The sequence below is a fragment of the Amphibalanus amphitrite genome, unplaced genomic scaffold (assembly GCF_019059575.1).
Source record: "Amphibalanus amphitrite isolate SeventyFive unplaced genomic scaffold, NRLGWU_Aamphi_draft 002039F_arrow, whole genome shotgun sequence".
Taxonomy (NCBI): domain Eukaryota; kingdom Metazoa; phylum Arthropoda; class Thecostraca; order Balanomorpha; family Balanidae; genus Amphibalanus; species Amphibalanus amphitrite.
Window position 1 is genome coordinate 1 of NW_024883532.1, and position 18,415 is coordinate 18,415.

An 18,415-nucleotide genomic window follows, 5' to 3' on the forward strand; every position below is an offset into this window, starting at 1 on the left:
TGGAGTTGAGTGCGGGGTAACTGGCCGAGAAGGGTCGAACGCTTTGTGCCGCACTCAATACGATAAGGTCTGGGGGTCCTTACTCACATTTTGTACTTCCTGCGATTGCATGACCGAGAGACTTCAATGTTGTTCCCATTTAAGGGACACTATTTTACTAGTTAATTAGTTATAAATCATCGCCATGCTCACATCCCTTTCTTCAACATCCTTCCAAAAGTGGCATTATTCCCACCTTATAGGCACGACGTTGTCCTTGCCGAGTCGCTCCAGCAGACTGCGCCGCCACTGTCTCATCCCAATGACGTTATCAGCGCAGTCAGCTGACTGCGCCGCCGAGTCGTCCGGGGGTATGGCGAGCAGACACCGGCTCCATGCGGCGCTGCTCTGATCTGCAGGAAAAATGCCATTGACGCTTTATAAGAACGCCACAATATGGTATCTATCTACACTGATGCATCACACTTCCATGTGGCAAAAAATCGCATACTGATGTGTATTTTCCTCACGAACTTTCTGCTGAATCCATGTATGCAATAGTGAATGGCGTCTTTTTTCAACCAGTATTATTGCTAACACCCTCAATCTACCACTAATGCCTCCTGTTTACCAAAGAAAGTTCGCGTTAGACCCCGTGATCTTCCATACTACCGTAGTATTTATACCGTTCCGCGTCGTCCCCCGAACGCCAGCGTCACATCTGATGTATGGCTCTCTAAATCATCCACAGAGAGACCCTGCATCAATATAGTCCGGAGAACGACCAGCCGGAGACATATCTGCTCTGCCAGCCGGAGAGAGCGCCACAGAAGCACGACCAGGCTTCTCAACGTACTCGACTGCGCCCGCACGAGCCCACGGAGTACACCAGCGTCTTCCATGATTAACAGGGGCTTTTAGAAGATACCGTACGATTGCTTGAGCTCATTCGCGTATGCATTTGTAGGATTTCATCGATACCCTGATTAAGAAAAATGTATGTGAGGTCTAATTTGCCAAAGCTAGAAGTATCACAAATATCGTATCATTCAACATTATTAGAACAAATCAATGAACTTCATAATTTTTATCACGTCTTCTTCTATTCTGTCCGTGCCGAATTCAAAGAGCATCCCAATACCTGCCCCCCACTGCGGCACCGATCCGCGCGGCCGTAATTAAACACCCAGTGACGTCATTAATCAGCCGACCGGCGCGACACCTTTTAGCTGCGGTTTAGTGCGCGTCTGCCCTGAGCCTCAGTGCTCGCTCGGCGGCCGGCAGGAGCTAAAATCGATGCGGGAGGTGCGGACTACGCCACCTACGGCTCGGTGATATTACACAGAAAGTGACAGCGAGCCAGAGAACGAGCGGCGGTTAATGAAGCCCGCAATTGATACCGGGCTGGGGGCTCGGGTAGGTATAGGTGTTGGTTAGATAGAACATGGGTTGTTCGTTTAGCGTTACTGGAGAAGTTGATCTTTTCCGGTCGATAACTGCCAGGGTAGATCGAGACAAGGGATTATTTTATTTGGAGCTTTAACCCGCGCCCGGCTGGGGGTCCTGGATTTCCACGCCCTGCTGGGGGGGGGTGTTTGAACACCCCCCCCTTCTAACTCGGCTCCTGGGCCACGTAGCGATACGCGGAAGGCGGCGTTCGAAAGAGCGTCAAAAATAATGACGAAATCACTTCGGTCAATTTTTTGGTCAGGTCAAAGGTCAGGTCACCAGAGGTCATTGAAGGCAAAATTTCGCCGATTTCCAGGTCGAATGTCGACAATTTCCAAGAACCCAACGCATAACTCGGGAACCAATAGAGCTACAGCTCCGCGGAAAAGCGCATTCGATAGCCCTATTAACGCCCTTTCTGAGTAATTCTCAGATTTGATCTAACGTCAACGGTTTTGCCTGCAGGGGGCAAAAACTGCAAAAATAGCCGATTTTTTCGGAAACAGTTTTTCTGCAATAACTTTTGACCCAAGCCTTGTACGAGCTTACTTTTACCGGCATCGTGTTCCTCTTGTCAAGACGCATCGAATGAACTATAACTTGACCTTGAAAGGTCAACTTGAAAATTTGACCTCAGGTCAAGGTCATGACCTGACCGGAAAGGGTCATGTTGCATATCAGTCGATCCGTATCGTCGAGCTGAACACATCTAAGGCGTTTTCATCGCTCTAGCATGCCTCTATCAAAAGTTATTTGCGAAAAACTGTTAGATACCATTCGTGACCTAAGATGACCTCAGGGCATAAACAGGGGTCACGGACACCATTTTCATGTTCAGTGTGTCTAAACCACTTGTAATTCAGTGTTTGGGAGTGTTTATAATGTCTTTCGTTCAAAGGAGGCGCATTTCAATTTTCTCCCATTGACTTATAATGGGGAGGTCGCAAAATTGACCTGACCTTAGGTCATCGATATCAAAATTCTGAGATATACATTTTGTACATGCTATTGCTCTTAGCAGTCGCTGAAAGTTTCAAAGCGATCGGTCACTCGGTGTAGCTATGACAGGCATTGAAACTTTTTATGAGGTGAGGTCACTTCAAGTGACCTGGTGACCTGACCTTGAATGACCTTGGTCTGAAATTTTCACAACATGTGTAGAATTGATGTATGATAAGGTGTACCAAAAACGGCGGCGCTCCGCGCCGCCGTTTTTGAGATATTCGCGAAAAACCACAAGGGGGGTGTTCAAACACCCCCCCCCCCCCAGCAGGGCGCGGGTTAATTGAAACCGGGCGACCTAATACAATCAAGTCTGTTGAATAAAATGGTAGAGCGCAAGTGCTACAAAATTTCAAAGTGAATTGGTAGTAATAAAGTTTGAATAAGTGCACAACATATCAATGAGTCATGTTCTTTCCAAGTTTCCGATGACAAATGAAAACGCCGTGAAAGGAAACATTTGTTCAGCCCACCATGCGGTAAATACCACTCAACTAAAAGCCAGAAACTCACAAGGATCCATCGCTGTTCTGTGATACGTTGTCGGATAGCAGGTAGGCTGCGCCGCATTGCGCCGATGTCTCGCGGGACAGTATACCCATCCAGTGTACGGGAATGCGCTGCTAGGCGACCGGCGACGCAAGGCACATTGTGCCGTGTGTTGAGTCTGCACGGCAACAAGCCAAAGAAATGACATAACCATATCGAATGTACCGCGCTTAAACAATACTTTGTGACACTTTTCTTTTGTGTGAAAGTGAGCTGGATCATGGATGTGATCCACTCTCCGTCCCAAATAAGGCGAAAACGGTACAATAGCTTTTGTTGAACGATTGGTTCAAAACTGGTGTTGAAAGAAATTTATGGGTTTTCACATGATTATTGGATTGATTAATTTGATTGTCAGTCAGTTTGACTGAGTCAGTTTTCAGGCAACGCCACAGATATCAAAGCTTGACAATTCCTCCCAATAACCGATCTCCAAACTCGAAATCAGCAAATCAAATTTACCTTGCAAACAACACGGCACCTACACACCCATCCAGCCCTGTTGACATTTCTAATAAACCACTGGCCCGTGCGCCACCTTTAGAGCTGCGGATCAATCGCCCCAGGCTGCGCACTTTCTGCTGACGTGGCTCTCCTCGGCCCTCAATTAGTTTGTTTTCCCGTGGAAAGGTACCCGATTGGTGACTTTGTTAGCCGAGCGACCGGCGACGACGAAAGCCAGAGTTTGGCGTGCACCGCTGCGAAATAAGCTCACTCTGTTGACTTGATTTACTTGGTGAGAAGGGAACGCTGACTTTGGACAAACTAAATGACGGGGAAGTTAGACGCGGCGCCTCTGAAATAAGTTACACGCTACGAACGAGGCGAATGTTCAGGTGGAATAAGATAGTGGAATTAGAGTGGCGCTGATTAAAGAAAGGTTAACAAGTTTCATATGAGGCCGCATTCTCTACCAGTCTCGCAAATCCAGCGAAGCAGATACCTAGGAAGTCTTTTATTAAACTCTTTACAACACGCTACCAAGATAAATATAACTGACATACACACACTCGTGCGAGCATGTCCTCCATACAGCCCTTTACGTACTGTTTACCGGCAAAGAAGAAAATGAAAAAAAAAATATATGCGGGAGCATAGAGGGAGAAAAAGCAAGTGTTATGTACAAAAGACAAAATACGAAAGCTAGCAAATAAATATTCATCGTCATTGCTATTTAAATGAATTCCATCAGGAATGATATACAAAGTCAATTTCTACCGAAATGTTAGCCGTTAAATTATGCAAAAATTAAGCGCCAATCAGATAAGCCCAAAATTAGTTATTGAATAGCTGGGTATGGCCCATAGTAGTTAAGCCTACCAACATGTCTGCAAAAGGAATGAAAAAAGCAAAACACCGATTAACAATCTTCCTCTTGCGCGTATCAGCTTTTAGCTAGCATTCACTACATTATTTCTATCTGACATCCAAGAAAAGCCCTGCTAGTAGAGTCCTGCGTGCGGGACAGACATCAGGTTGAGCAGACGAGTTTACGTCCGGGCTGAGCCAAAGTGGGTCCCCGTGGGGCCATTACAAGCCGACATAAAACTCAATAGCACTGTAACCTGGGCGCTCAGTGCAGCTGTTACTGCAGGCCTGTATCTGCGCCGCAGACAGCTCACAGCGGCAGAGGAGCACGGGCGAGAGGTAATCTATGTACCAAAATAGCGGAAACTTTCGGCCTAGGAGGTTTGGTCTTGCGGCGAAACATTATGCGGCACGGGAAGATATAATATATTTTCATCATTGCTGACCATTTTGTTCAGTTTTGAAATGCATCCCGTAAAAAGTGGTTAAATTTGGAACACAACCTCAGACTATTTCAATTAATCCTGCCTTTTGCAAATTTTAATGATAAAACTTGAATAAAAGCTCCTTGCACGCTAAAATTCGGTCATTAAATAAGAAACGGCAATTCTTGCTATGTTTCAGTGACATTCTACCAAGACGACAAATGAACTTGAAATGTTAAGTCCCACATTCCAGCTTTATTTACGCACTGAAATCTGCAGCATTATCTAGCAAAATAGACAACAAGGCTACCGTTCAGCGACTTATGGACTCACCTAAAGCCGACTCCACCAGACTCTCCAACACCGACTGGTACGAGAAAACGCCTTCCCTGGAACATACAGAAACACATGCGTCAGCACTTTACCTATATATCGCTAGATATTACGATCAGCTTTTGGAAAACATGATTGTACTGTTCAAATATAGTGCATTTTTTACAGAATAACACAGGATAACTCTTGTCAACCATTGGACAATAAACGGGGCCATGAGCAAGTCCTATTTTAGCAAAGGCGTGGCAACGCCTACCACTAAAAGTAGGTGAGTCAACATAGGTATAACACCAACGGCGCCGGGAACCCAGCTAATGCCATAAAATAGCCATAACTTTGCTCATCTGCCACACCGAAACGATGCGATCCACCATGGCGGCGCCCGCCTCCCCACGCGACCTGCCATTTCACATTTCATCACCACAGGGGCCCGATGAGCGCGCCAGAACAAAACTGTTTGCCTGCAGGGTAAACGTTCGTCCGTCCGGCTGGCCTGAGGCACGTACAGCCTGTTTCCTGTCACTGACGACCCCCCTCCGCTGCAGGGGGGGGGGAGCCATGGGGTTAATGTAACTAACTAGGAAAAGGCTCATGAAGCTCTGCGTTGCTCTGATGCACAGCGCTGGATGTAAGGTATCATTCCTTGACTTTCGTTGGTAGCCGTCTATGCGCTTCAGAATTACTAATTGCATAATTTTCGTCATAAGCATTTCATTGGCCTTGAGGCCAGACAAGTTTCAAACAAAGACTAATCTAAATTCAGCAGGTCTCAGTAATTTTAGGAAGTAAACTGTTTTCGAAGCCCTTGGGGTGACACTGCCCGGCATTCCTACAAGGCGCCGTCTGTGATGGAATTTAATTTCTTCACACAGCGCACTCTGGTTCAAGACGACCTACAAACTATCCGGTATTCAGCTCAAAGGCTGCATAATATATCCTTAGGTGGCAGGTAAGTACACAAGCCTACACGAGCTCGAGTTACCTGTATAAATTCTTCAGCTGCAGATCGCCGATAGCACATGCCGCGGTGCCCCCAATGCATCATTCAGACCTTTGCTATTACCGGCATGCCTTGAAGCTATCCCGGCAGCTGCAAGGCATTCCTGACAGATGCAAGGCATGTCCCTACCGCAGTTCCCTTCTGCAAAAACTAGGAGGATTGGAGATGGGCCTGTTACCCAGGTCACTGCAGAGTGCAGCCAGCCCAGTCGTCACCCCTTGGCTCTCCTCTTCCCTATACGCAAAATACATAACATCTCCCGCGTTCCTTTCCGCGGCATAGAACGCCTGTTAGGTAACGGAAGAATCCCCTCCCGCATCGACTGTCCGTTCCAGCGCTGGCCACAATCTGGATATAACCGGATATAGCTAGCGGTCGATTATGTCGATAATTCCTAGCCAGCGCACGAGCTAATTTCCGAAGCGCTGCTCTGGCCTCATATGGATCTTTGATTTCATTCCAACAATATTGATGTTCTCTTAGCAATAAATAATGATAAGGTGACGTGTTACGTGAATACTTTCTACGTCAACAGCATAAGTTTGCTTTTTTATTTCATATTTATTTTTAATTTCATAATATATAAGGCCACTTCGCAAACGAAATGGCCATAACATACTTGTTTCATTGGTGAGCACACAATTGCAACTACAAACTGAATATAAAAGTTTTAACTGCATCGGTTAAGTGCTCCTTTTCATTATTTCAAAACACATTTATGATCGTAATAGTATGGAGTGCTAGTAAGTCCATGTAGCCCAGCCTTATGAGATGAATCATACCTTGTTTGGGACCGATTCTTCTTTTTTCAATGTTAGTTTGTATGTCCTCAGCCCAGGCCCCGTAGACTGCAGTGTACCTATACATTACAATAGGGCATGTTTCCGTAGCAGGTGACACAGCGTATATTGCGTTCGGGAAGTTTGCTTTTCTCTAATGTGAAATGAACCAATACCATACAACATTCCACTAGAATGCTTGTTTTCCCTCACCGTATTGAACGTTCGATTACGTCTCATCAGTATCTTTGTGTTTGACACACATCCAAGGGCACTCTCTAATTTAGCTCTGCACAGACGTTAGATCGATTGTCAATACCAGAAGCGGACCACTTTGAGCAATTGAAACGTCTGCACTCGTACGTGTTGTCAGATACTGCAAATAATGCTTTGACAACAATTATTAGATAAAGTCCGGTGTAATGACCGTTTAAATAAAAATGTTTCATAAGATTTTTAATAATGCTAAAATCTCACCTATTTGCCATCACAAGCTTTTTTCTTCACAAAAAACGTTTGCAATATTTTTATAGTAACATTTGTTTACTACTTACCTGCGTGAAATATATTTCACGTCAACGTCATTTAAGTGGTCATTATGGTTCGCATACCAAATGAAGCCCTCCGCTATGCCACCGAATGCGTCTGTCTCTTTTGCATAATGTGTGCAGTTTAACCGCACCTGCAGGCTCTCATCTGTCCCGCTTTTTCACGGTAGAATGGACTGGAGCGTTAAACTATCATAGCCCACGAATTACTATGCAACCTGTTTTTTGCTATGGAATGTTCTCTAAATGCTGAAAAAGAATGAGAGCATGACATCCGCTAATCACGCATCTAGAATACCGAGAATTGATTGTGGAAATTCTTGTGTTGTGGAAATTCACCTCGTTTCACTCCTACTCTGATACATTATTGGCATTGATTCGCTTGATCTACGCTAAGTTTTCCAGCTGAATGGTACTACATACAAGATCAAAGGCAGTATATTGTGACCGAGCTTACAGGACAAGTCAACTGGGAAAGATCGTGTGATATAAATTATAGTCATATTTTCATCAAAATAAGAATTAAATATTGACAATTTCATGCTAATTTGAATGGCAAATTCAGACGCTTGATTCACTGTATTTGTATTGCTATTTTCCCTTTCGCACGTAGGAACGAGTATCTATGATCCAAACTGCGGAAGGTGTGGAACTAATCACCGAAAAACTCCGCCTTAAATCGTGTTTGTGTCAACTTTGCTAAATCTACACCAATCTGTTATCAACAACTCTGCACTAAATTTAATAGTCGAGTCAGCTGTTCCGTTAATAATCCACCAATACCGTCTCAGCAGTTTCAACTTGTCACACAATAGGCGTTTTCACGAAGGGCTATCCGGCGAGTGCACCTAATTTGACCAAATCTGCACCTACTCTCTTTTACAGCAAATCTCTTTATTTTATGAATTTATTTCAGTGTTTTAATCGATGATACTCTCTGAAAATATGACAAAGCAGGCATATAAGCAATTAGTGCAACACTAGCTGATAGCTACTAAGAGACACACCGAACCTGATTTCACCAAATCTGCACCTGATCTGCACCAGATGTGCACCAAATGTGTACCAGATGGCCGTCGTGAAAACGGCTAATATCGACATATTTTCAACATAACATCCGTTGCACTGGAATCCCTACGCCAAAGAGTAAAGACCCAGCTAAAATATCTGCCCGATGTCCACCTAAAATCCAGCTAGATAGCCCCCACGCCTACATCTTTGTCCCCACATCTCGAACACCCTGCCAATCCTGCCTCCCCTGTCCAGCTAGCTGTCCAGCAGGCTCTGACCATGGTCACACAACACAATCGCCCTGCACTGCATACAGATCGCTTCATTCGTATGCGGCCGACGGTTCCATTCTTGGACCAGCAAACAGGTCTGGCCGGACAGCCGAGCGGCGGCTAATGGCGGCCCTAATGTACGGGCCGACCGCGACGACTGTGGAATCAGTCGACGGGAGGGGATGTCAGGCAGAGCAGAGAGAGTGGACAGAGAGGGGAGAGAGAGGGAGAGAGAGGGAGAAGAGTGATGTAAGGAGATAGGAGGATTAGAGGGTTAGAGAAAAGGGAGAGGGAAAGCAACTGGGAAAGAACGAGTAGTCAGGTCGGAAAGAGAGGGAGGGAGGGACGGAGAGAGAGGGACACAGAGAGAGAAAGATAGAAGGGAGGGAGAGAGAGAGAGAGAGAGAGAGAGAGAGAGAGAGAGAGAGAGAGAGCGAGAGAGGGAGAGTAGAGAGAGAGGGAGAGAGAGAGAGAGAGAGAGAGAGAGAGAGAGAGAGAGAGAGAGAGAGAGAGAGAGAGAGAGAGAGAGAGAGAGAGAGAGAGAGAGAGAGAGAGACGCTTGGTTACAGAGCCGACCAGAGCTTTTCCTGTTCTCTCTCGGCATTTTCTGCCGACGAAGAGCCACACGGAAATGGCATTGCCCCGAGGCTCGGCCGCCGCCGTCGCGCGGTGACAGTCGGTCAGACTCGGGACGGTGCTGGCCGACATCAGGCGAGTCGCCGGGAGAGGGTGGGCGGCGGCCCGCCACTTCCGGGGGTGACAGGCCGTCATCGTGCTGACAGTGACTGACGGGGTGACATGGCCGTGACAGGCTGTCACCGTGCTGACAGTGACAGACTGGGGTGGCATGGCCGTGACAGGAGCGCAACGATGGGACGGAGCAATATGTACATGTCCCAAATCAATGTTTGTGGGAGATAGAGGAGTTTTATTTCCTGGCCAGGAATCTAAATACAGATGCTCCAATATTCCCCCCATTTCGTCAGAGCTCAGAAGCCATCGTTCTCGATTTATTATTCAGTCAACCGGCGGCTCGGTTTTATAACATTCGGCCAGCCGACCAGCACAGCACTTTTGAACTCGCTCCCATGTAACATTCACGGGGTATCGGCAGCCGTCTCTCGGCCGAGACCGGAGTCCATCCATAAGTTATCGACTCGGCAAAGGTCTCAGTCGGAGCTAGGATGACTCTGGGGATGGCCGACGGTTCGACATTGCCGCGACCTTTGGCACAGAAAACTGGAGACCATTAGCGATTCTCATCCGAGACAGCGCAGGTGGCTCGGTCCGGCCCCAGATCGTGCATTTTGGATGGGACGGTGGTTGGAAGGTGTCTTCTGGAGAAGGATGGTAGGCCGTGACTAGGTGACACAACCATTTGTCAAATGCTTTATGCATTCAATTTTCTGAAAATAGCACTCCGTCAATTACATCAAGTCTGAGCCACAGCCTCGATGATCGTAGTAGGGTGGAACTTGAGGATGTTGACACCGAAATCATCCAATGTCGTTTTAATTTTCCTATGGCGCGCTTATTTTCTTACGATGTGATCAGACTAGAAAAAGTGTCAAACCGCCGCCACCATTGACAGCCAGGATTTAGGTGGTAATGTCGTTTTCAAGAGCTAACAATTACCCGCAATGGTTTGTACGAATGTCTCAGTTGAAACTGTGCGTCTTCGTCTTACTTTTATCCATTTTCCCACCTCGATATTAACTTTTTTCTCCTTGTGTTCTTGTGTTGAAAGGTTGTGTGATGGAACAACAAAAGGCCATTCATTTCCCTCGTACACCCTTCGTCAAAGACGAGCGGCACAAGTGTTGGCCGCATCATTGTGGAAAAGCAAAACACGTGACTCAGACTCTTATAACTGTATCATGAACCTGCCGCCGAAACATCACGTGACCTTCTGACAACATTCCATTGCTATCATAGCTAAGAGCGGCCAGGTTTTTGCGCTATTTTTGGCCGTGAAGCCGGATGGTTGTTTGAAAGGCAACAGCTAAAACACCGAGCATAGAAGTTCAGTCAGAGATAGACCGCGTTTCCATGGGCACTCGTGATCCGGATCAGAAATTTAAATCGTATACATAATATTCCTCGAACTCTTCGTTACAGGGTATAATTCAGAGCGGATTAGGCTTATATAATCAGTTAATCCCTTATTCTAATTTCCATACATGTACTTACTATAATGGATTAACTAATCCACTTTTACTGATCCGGATCACAGGTGCCCATGGAAACCGGGCAATAGTATCGAGAAACGGTCGACAGTTATATTTCAAGCACCACCTAAACATCCATGTCAATTGTCCATGAACCATCTAATGGGGAAAAGTGAAAAACTTACATTGATTTCATTTTTTTTTTGTCGCATAGCAGCAACAACGCCCTACCTTATAGACGTTAGTATCAAGCATCCACACAATGCAAGAAGCCGCTTCAACTATCGCCCCTAAACCACCATCCTCTCAGTTCATTAAACCGGCGGTTCGCGATCCCTTTGGCAAATAGACACGAGCACGACTTCATCGGAGACCAATGGGGTGTGATATTCACAGTCTTGTCGCCGGGTGCGGTCCGTTCCAGGCAACTGACTACGTTGGCAGCAGCTGGGGAGACGGTTTGGTCTCACTCAGATGACATCCATGGCTCATAAGGTGCAGGAGCGACCAACTCAATAGGGGAGGCTGGACTGACTGACTGTGACGTGCAGTCGTCGCCAGGGAATATGCCGGCGATATGCTCCCTGATTGTGTGATTTGAAATAAATGATTTTCTGTTTTACATTAATTAACCCGCGCCCTGCTGGGGGGGGGTGTTTGAACACCCCCCTTGTGGTTTTTCGCGAATATCTCAAAAACGGCGGCGCGGAGCGCCGCCGTTTTTGGTATACCTTATCATGCATCAATTCTACACATGTTGTCAAAATTTCAGACCAAGGTCATTCAAGGTCAGGTCACCAGGTCACTTGAAGTGACCTCACCTCATACAAAGTTTCAATGTCTGTCATAGCTACACCGAGTGACCGATCGCTTTGAAACTTTCAGCGATTGCTAAGAGCAATAGCATGTACAAAATGTATATCTCAGAATTTTGATATCGATGACCTAAGGTCAGGTCAATTTTGCGACCTCCCCATTATAAGTCAATGGGAGAAAATTGAAATGCGTCTCTTTTGGACGAAAGACATTATAAACACTCCCAAACACTGAATCACAAGTGGTTTAGACACACTGAACATGAAAATGGTGTCCGTGACCCCTGTTTATGCCCTGAAGTCATCTTAGGTCACGAATGGTATCTAACAGTTTTTCGCAAATAACTTTTGATAGAGGCATGCTAGAGCGATGAAAACACCTTAGATGTGTTCAGCTCGACTATACGGATCGACTGATATGCAACATGACCCTTTCCGGTCAGGTCATGACCTTGACCTGAGGTCAAATTTTCAAGTTGACCTTTCAAGGTCAAGTTATAGTTCATTCGATGCGTCTGGACGAGAGGAACACGATGCCGGTAAAAGTAAGCTCGTACAAGGCTTGGGTCAAAAGTTATTGCAGAAAAACTGATCGGAAAAAATCGGCTATTTTTGCAGTTTTTGCCCCCTGCAGGCAAAACCGTTGACGTTAGGTCAAATCTGAGATAATTACTCAGAAAGGGCGTTAATAGGGCTATCGAATGCGCTTTTCCGCGGCGCTGTAGCTCTATTGGTTCCCGAGTTATGCGTTCGCTTCTTGGAAATTTTCGACATTCGACCTGGAAATCGGCGAAATTTTGCCTTCAATGACCTCTGGTGACCTGACCTTTGACCTGACCAAAAAATTGACCGAAGTGATTTCGTCATTATTTTTGACGCTCTTTCGAACGCCGCCTTCCGCGTATCGCTACGTGGCCCAGGAGCCGAGTTAGAAGGGGGGGTGTTCAAACACCCCCCCCCCAGCAGGGCGTGGAAATCCAGGACCCCCAGCCGGGCGCGGGTTAATAATAAAAAGGGGTGGAACAGGGTTGAGGATTTTAAATTAAGTTAACATGAAGTATGGATTAAGAATAAAGTGCATGATTGTGAAATGTAAAATTGTGCATTTCGAATTTTTGCAAGATGACAAATACTGGAAATATCATTGAAGTTCAGTCAGATATATAAAAGTCGTGGCTCAACTTCTTAGAATTCAAATGCCTGGGATTAATTCAGGGCTGAAAAAAGTGCTTCGGTGGTTGTCGTCCGAAAGAAAACGGGATTATTTGGTTGTCAACTCAAGATGTCTAATCCGCGCCCCGCTGAGGGTCCTTGATTTCCACAGCTTGCTGGGGGGGGGGGGGGGGGGGGGGGTCAACAACTCGCTCTTAAGTCTGATCCTAGGTCAAGTAGTGACAAGCAGTAAACGGCATTCGAAAGAACGTCCAAAATAAGGACGAAAATATGTCATTCATTTTTTAGGTCAAGTAAAAGGTCAGAGGTCACCAGATACCATTGAATGATTTTTTTTTTCGAAACAGCGGCACGCAACCCGGGAACCAATTATAGAGCTACGGCGCCGCGGAAAAGATTCGATAGCATTTTGACCCTTTCCGCGACTCTTCGACGGTGCCACTGGTCGACTTCCACTCACCTTTGAACAAAACGTGCTCAAGTTAGTACATGCACTTCAGTCGTGCAGAAGCCACGGACCCTGCGTGCGAATACATTCTTATTCCTCTCCTTGATAGCGCAGCGCGCTCAGCTGTCAGGCTCAAATGTCCGGCGATCTTTATTCCTCGACCTTGGAAGTCCCGAGACACCATATCCTCGTGGGCATGACATGGCGTGCCCTCCCCACATCAAAATATTACCGGCACTGGTGCGGTCCCATCGGACCTACCCCCAGGCGCCGCCGGGGGTGGGTATGACGTCACAAAAGGAGCCCCGGCGGATTGGAGGGGGCGCTAACTGACCGCCGGCCAGGGGCGGCGCTGAAGGGTGCGGGCAGGGGCCGGCCGAGTCCTGGAAGGTACTAGATTTGCCAGACACGTGTTGCCAGTGGACAACCACGGCGACCACTTGGTATGTCATTGGTCGCCTTTATGAGGGTCGCCGGTCGGCCGTCCGAACGATGGTCGAACGACGCAGTATATACTAAATAGCTCCGGGGAGTTGGAATATGTCTGTAACTACCAGGAAATTTTCCACTGGGATGCCGCCGCGTAGGGAGGTAACGGACTCGAGAACTGCAAGTCGATTTGATGGGGTAGGGGCAGAGAATGGTTTGCGTAGGCAGAGGCGATTGGGTTGGGTGGGCAGACGCGAATGGATTGCGCGCTACTAACCGCACTAAGCGGAAGGTCTAAGTCTATTCAGGCGCTGCGCGTGGTCGCCATAGGATCGTCTTCTCGGTTGTCGTCGACAACGACAAAACGATACAATTTTTCACCCCTGGATTAATTCGGTAACTCCAGCCGTCACACATACAAAGCATAGAGCATTTCCCCGGCTCGATCAGATTGACGGCTGCAGCCCAAAATATCACAAATAGCACATAGTCAGAGTCCGGATTGTGCCCGCTACCGGAAATCCATTGCAATGCTCAAACACGAACGATTATTTGGAACGAAACTTCTGTGATTTGAGATACACAAAATGAGTTCCGAGTCGTTGTACTGTAAGTACATGCCAGAATCACTTGTAATCAAAGGTCAGAGATGACGAAGGTACGCGTATTTCTTTTGATAAAATGACGAAGGCACGTGTATTTTTATAGATGACGGGATTTAAAATGAATTCATCCTGCTATTGCAGGTCATTTTAAAACCCGATGCAATGTAATTAGATGCAATTTATTAGAGCTATGGAATGTGCAAAAAGAACATACTGCCGAACTCACTATATTTCACAATCATATCCGACGTCTTTCGCCAATGGTCAGCAAGCATCTGCCAAGAGAATGTGGGCCTAACAAGCGATCGGAACAGATTGCAATAGTTTATCTACTGACTGTTAGACAAGAGGGGATCCCTGCCTCACAGACGTGGGGAGAGGCAAATATAGTCATTTGTTTCCCCACACTGAATTAATGAGAAATTACGAATAATCAAGACAATCGCACATCCAGCAGACAAAAACGAAATTATCTGAGAAAAAAAGATCGCAATGTCATTTGTCTAAAGCGTTGCGTATCAGGAAATAGTTAGAAGAATTGTACACAATACATTGCATTGTATTGTGTTCTACCAGAGAAAAAGATGAATAAAAACACCAAATGCGCCAAAAAACTGTTCGCGTTTATCGGTCTCTTCTACATATAATCGCGCGAGCTGTGGACGATTGCTTACATACCTGCCCCAAGATGGCAGCAGTGGTTTGCGCCTGCAATGTAGACTGCACCGCACGACATTCTGTTGAGATTCCCGTACCGGCTTATGCGTGCCGTTTGTAGTATGCCCCGCATCGCTTGAGGCCATGGTTGTTTGCCCAGATTGAAAGGGGAGTGACTTTTTTAATTGTGATTGGCGATGGACGTCAGTCATTTTCCGGTCCCCTAGTAGCATCTCGATCCATTGTGAGGATAGGTGTATAGTACTAGCCTTGGAGCATGCCACAGAGAGTTGTGTAGTGCTTCGTCCAAATTAGAATAGCGAATTCCGAATTTCAGAAGCCAATTCCGGAATATTAATTATTACAATGAAAGAGAACACACAACCAGGAACTGATCGTGCGGGGGCAATGATAACTACCGCCCCTATTCTGAAAATTGTCTGCAATCTAAAAAGCAATCACCCTCACCCTGATCTTCTATGCAATCACCCGATCTCAAATCTACCACAACAACGTCATATTGATCACACTCCACCGTTCCTTCACGCTTCCACATTCTACTTCCCACATAAAGCCAACAATGGCACTGAAATCACCAATGTCACCACCACCACCACTGCGCTAACACACCACCGCCGCCATCACCAAACCCACCACCACCGCCACCACCACCACCCAGCCTCACAAGCGCGATAACACACCGGAGTGAAATTACTCCCTCCCCTCCCCGCATCTCCGACAATGACTGATGAGGTAGCTGGGCGGGCCGTTCATCAAATCGACAGCGGCACGGTGCGAAACGGCGGCTCCAATCTGCTCGCAGTCCCGGCACTCCACCGTGGGACCGCCGGGGCGGGGCGCCTGATGTCATGCATTTATGCATGTACCGTGGCCGTGGAAGGATGGGCGGGATTCCTTCAAATGATCTACACCGTCTGGTGCGGTGTATGTTTTAGGAGTGTGCTCTGCATAAGTAATCTACGCAAGGTAAGAATGATATTACTGGTTTTGTCTCAAATCGATGGGGTAATATTAGTAGAATATCAAGCAGTTAGAAGCTCGATAACAATGATATGACAAATTGCCTGGCCAAGTTTTGACTTTTGAGACTAGTGCAGATCTCTCTGCGCGCAGTAGAGAACGCATACGTCTGATCGTTGTATTTGATATTTTCAGTCGTGTATCTATCGTGGTAATCATGGTCCTTCTAATTAAACTTTGGGCTTAACTGAAGTTGTCAACAACAGTATTTAAACTACATAATCCTTGGCAATATTCTTAACAAAGCTATCGCTAGCTCACAGGCGTTGGAACTACCCTCAACACTACCCACTCTCAACACGCTTTCATAATCAAACTCTGTTGCGTCCAAATTTCCGTTGCGCTGTGACCTACCTTTCGGCTTTCCGAAGCAGGTTGACTAGCTCAGTGGTTCCCTGATCGCTGCCGCTCTCCCTGGAATCAGAAAAAACACATCGTTATGGGAACAGTTAATTGGATTCGCTAATTGAGTTTCCTTATTAGGCACCCAAGCCAATTAGCGTGTTTGGAAGAGGAATTGGAAGCTGTCAAAACATAATCATTCTTCAGGATTTTTTTATAAGACACATACTCGTGTAACTGTGAAAATCGCCCGCATTTTCTTCCAGATGGTTACGTTTATACGTCGAAAGCACAAGGCTACCATGCGTCTACATTGCCAACACCAATTTGCATCACTAACCTGTCGTCCCTGTAGACCAGCTGTGGTGGCAGTGAGTTTTCATCTCTATCATAGGCGGTCTCCAGCATCCCTGCCGCCTCGCCCGCCCAGATCCTCAGTCGGTCAAACGTCTCCTGAGACAGCCTTCCGGGTGGACAGAACGGGCCTCGGCGGTCTCCGACCAAAAACTGAAAATGGACGACCCAGTGTGAGATGACGCATGGGAACTTTTTAGTGGCATACAGCTAGCAACTAAAGACATCAGACATTTCTCAAGGACAGTGTTTCTGTGGAAGTTCGAAGCTCAGGAGCGTGGAAAAAGGAGTGTCTGTTTCCACGGCTATTTGCAGTCGAAAGTTTAGCAATGAGACTGTTGTAACTGAATATCAGTTTCTCTGTAATCAAATTACTCTCAGAAGCATAAATACAGCACAGTTATTGCATAGCCCAATCTACCTAATGTCGCTGTTTTTTTTTCTGTTTGCAATTTTAATAACAAAGCATTGGTGCTTATTAAAATTTGATAGATGTTTCTAAGCCAGTCGTAAAAGAAGTACCATTACCATTCCCAGTAAACAAACGAGCCACGCTCGTATCATCAGAACCAGAATCCCACTTGAAGTTTGCATGCAAAGCTTCACAGCGCTGAAATCAAGCAAACGATGCAGCTCGCATTGAGAGACGGTCTTTTAGAACTAGATACTCAGAGAAGAATTAACAAGGCTTGAGCCCTGGAAGCCCCGATTATATTCGCATTCATCACATAGTTGAAGGACGTGCAGAATGCTCATTTTGAAATGTAAAACTTCTGCAAAGCGTTTAGAGTGGGAAAGAAACTCGGACAAAGGACGAAGGGTGAAATAAGGATATTCAAAATCACTGGGTGCAATAAATGTACGAGTACCTATACAACTCCCGAAAGTAAATAGCTGGAGCAGAAGGCATACAATTTGCCTTACTTGTTTATTAGTTTATGCTGCTATAGCTGTACAAATTCAGAACCATTCTGCATCACAACCATATGCCTATATATGCCAACCATATGCCATATGCCATCACAACTATATGCCAACCAGACATGCCTATGACATGGCTGGCCAGCGGATATGTCCATGGGCTCGACGAATTGCACAACCCTAATGGCAACGTTGATAACGTGTTAACGTCTTATCTCTCACTGAAGAAAGAAATAATCTAAAAAAAAAACAGCGTGTTCTGTATTCTGAAAATCCCCGAAGGTCAAATAAGACATTTTTCTTCTAGTCGTAAATCCATGTAGTATTCAACTAAAATTGCGTATGAGAAATAGGTGATAAATATCTTACAAAAGTCGCTGTAAACGAAAGGTACAAAGTTGGCGAAATACCACTAAAAAAAGGATCTTACATTTTCAGTCCGAAAATTTTCAAGCACATTTTCACCCAACATGCTCTGTTCATCCGAGCTCCGCCAACTGTTCAATCAATCAGCCCTTCATGCCCACCCAATCAATAACCCCAGCCATCGCTATCGCGGGCTGCTGCATCCGCTATCACAGCCGTAATCCCGGGGGAGGTTCGACCTGCGAGTGACCACCGCTGCCATATCATCCCCCCCCGTGTTTAACGCTCCGTAACCCCCCCCCCCCCCCACAGCGGACCATGTCACCCCATCCCAGGGGCGTCATTCTATCTCGGGCCACGCCGGCTTGGCAGCGTGACTCCTGCGCCACGACAGTGGTCCGGTCTGGTCAATGGGGCGCGGCCAGTGCCGCCCGCTCACTC

The 18,415-nt window shown here is 46.4% G+C and overlaps 1 protein-coding gene across 1 annotated transcript in view; it reads right to left on the bottom strand.

The window, feature by feature from the left end:
• Positions 1–235: 235 nt before the first annotated feature.
• Positions 236–18,415, bottom strand: part of LOC122376169 — a gene marked incomplete at its 3' end in the record, with an annotated part of 45,358 nt that continues 27,178 nt past the window's right edge. The window contains exons 5-8 of the mRNA XM_043355896.1: positions 16,674–16,840; positions 16,346–16,405; positions 5,046–5,101; positions 236–392 (exon numbers count right to left, since the gene is read on the bottom strand). Coding sequence (XP_043211831.1) covers positions 236–392; positions 5,046–5,101; positions 16,346–16,405; positions 16,674–16,840 — 440 coding nt within the window. The remainder of the gene's footprint in view (positions 393–5,045; positions 5,102–16,345; positions 16,406–16,673; positions 16,841–18,415) is intronic.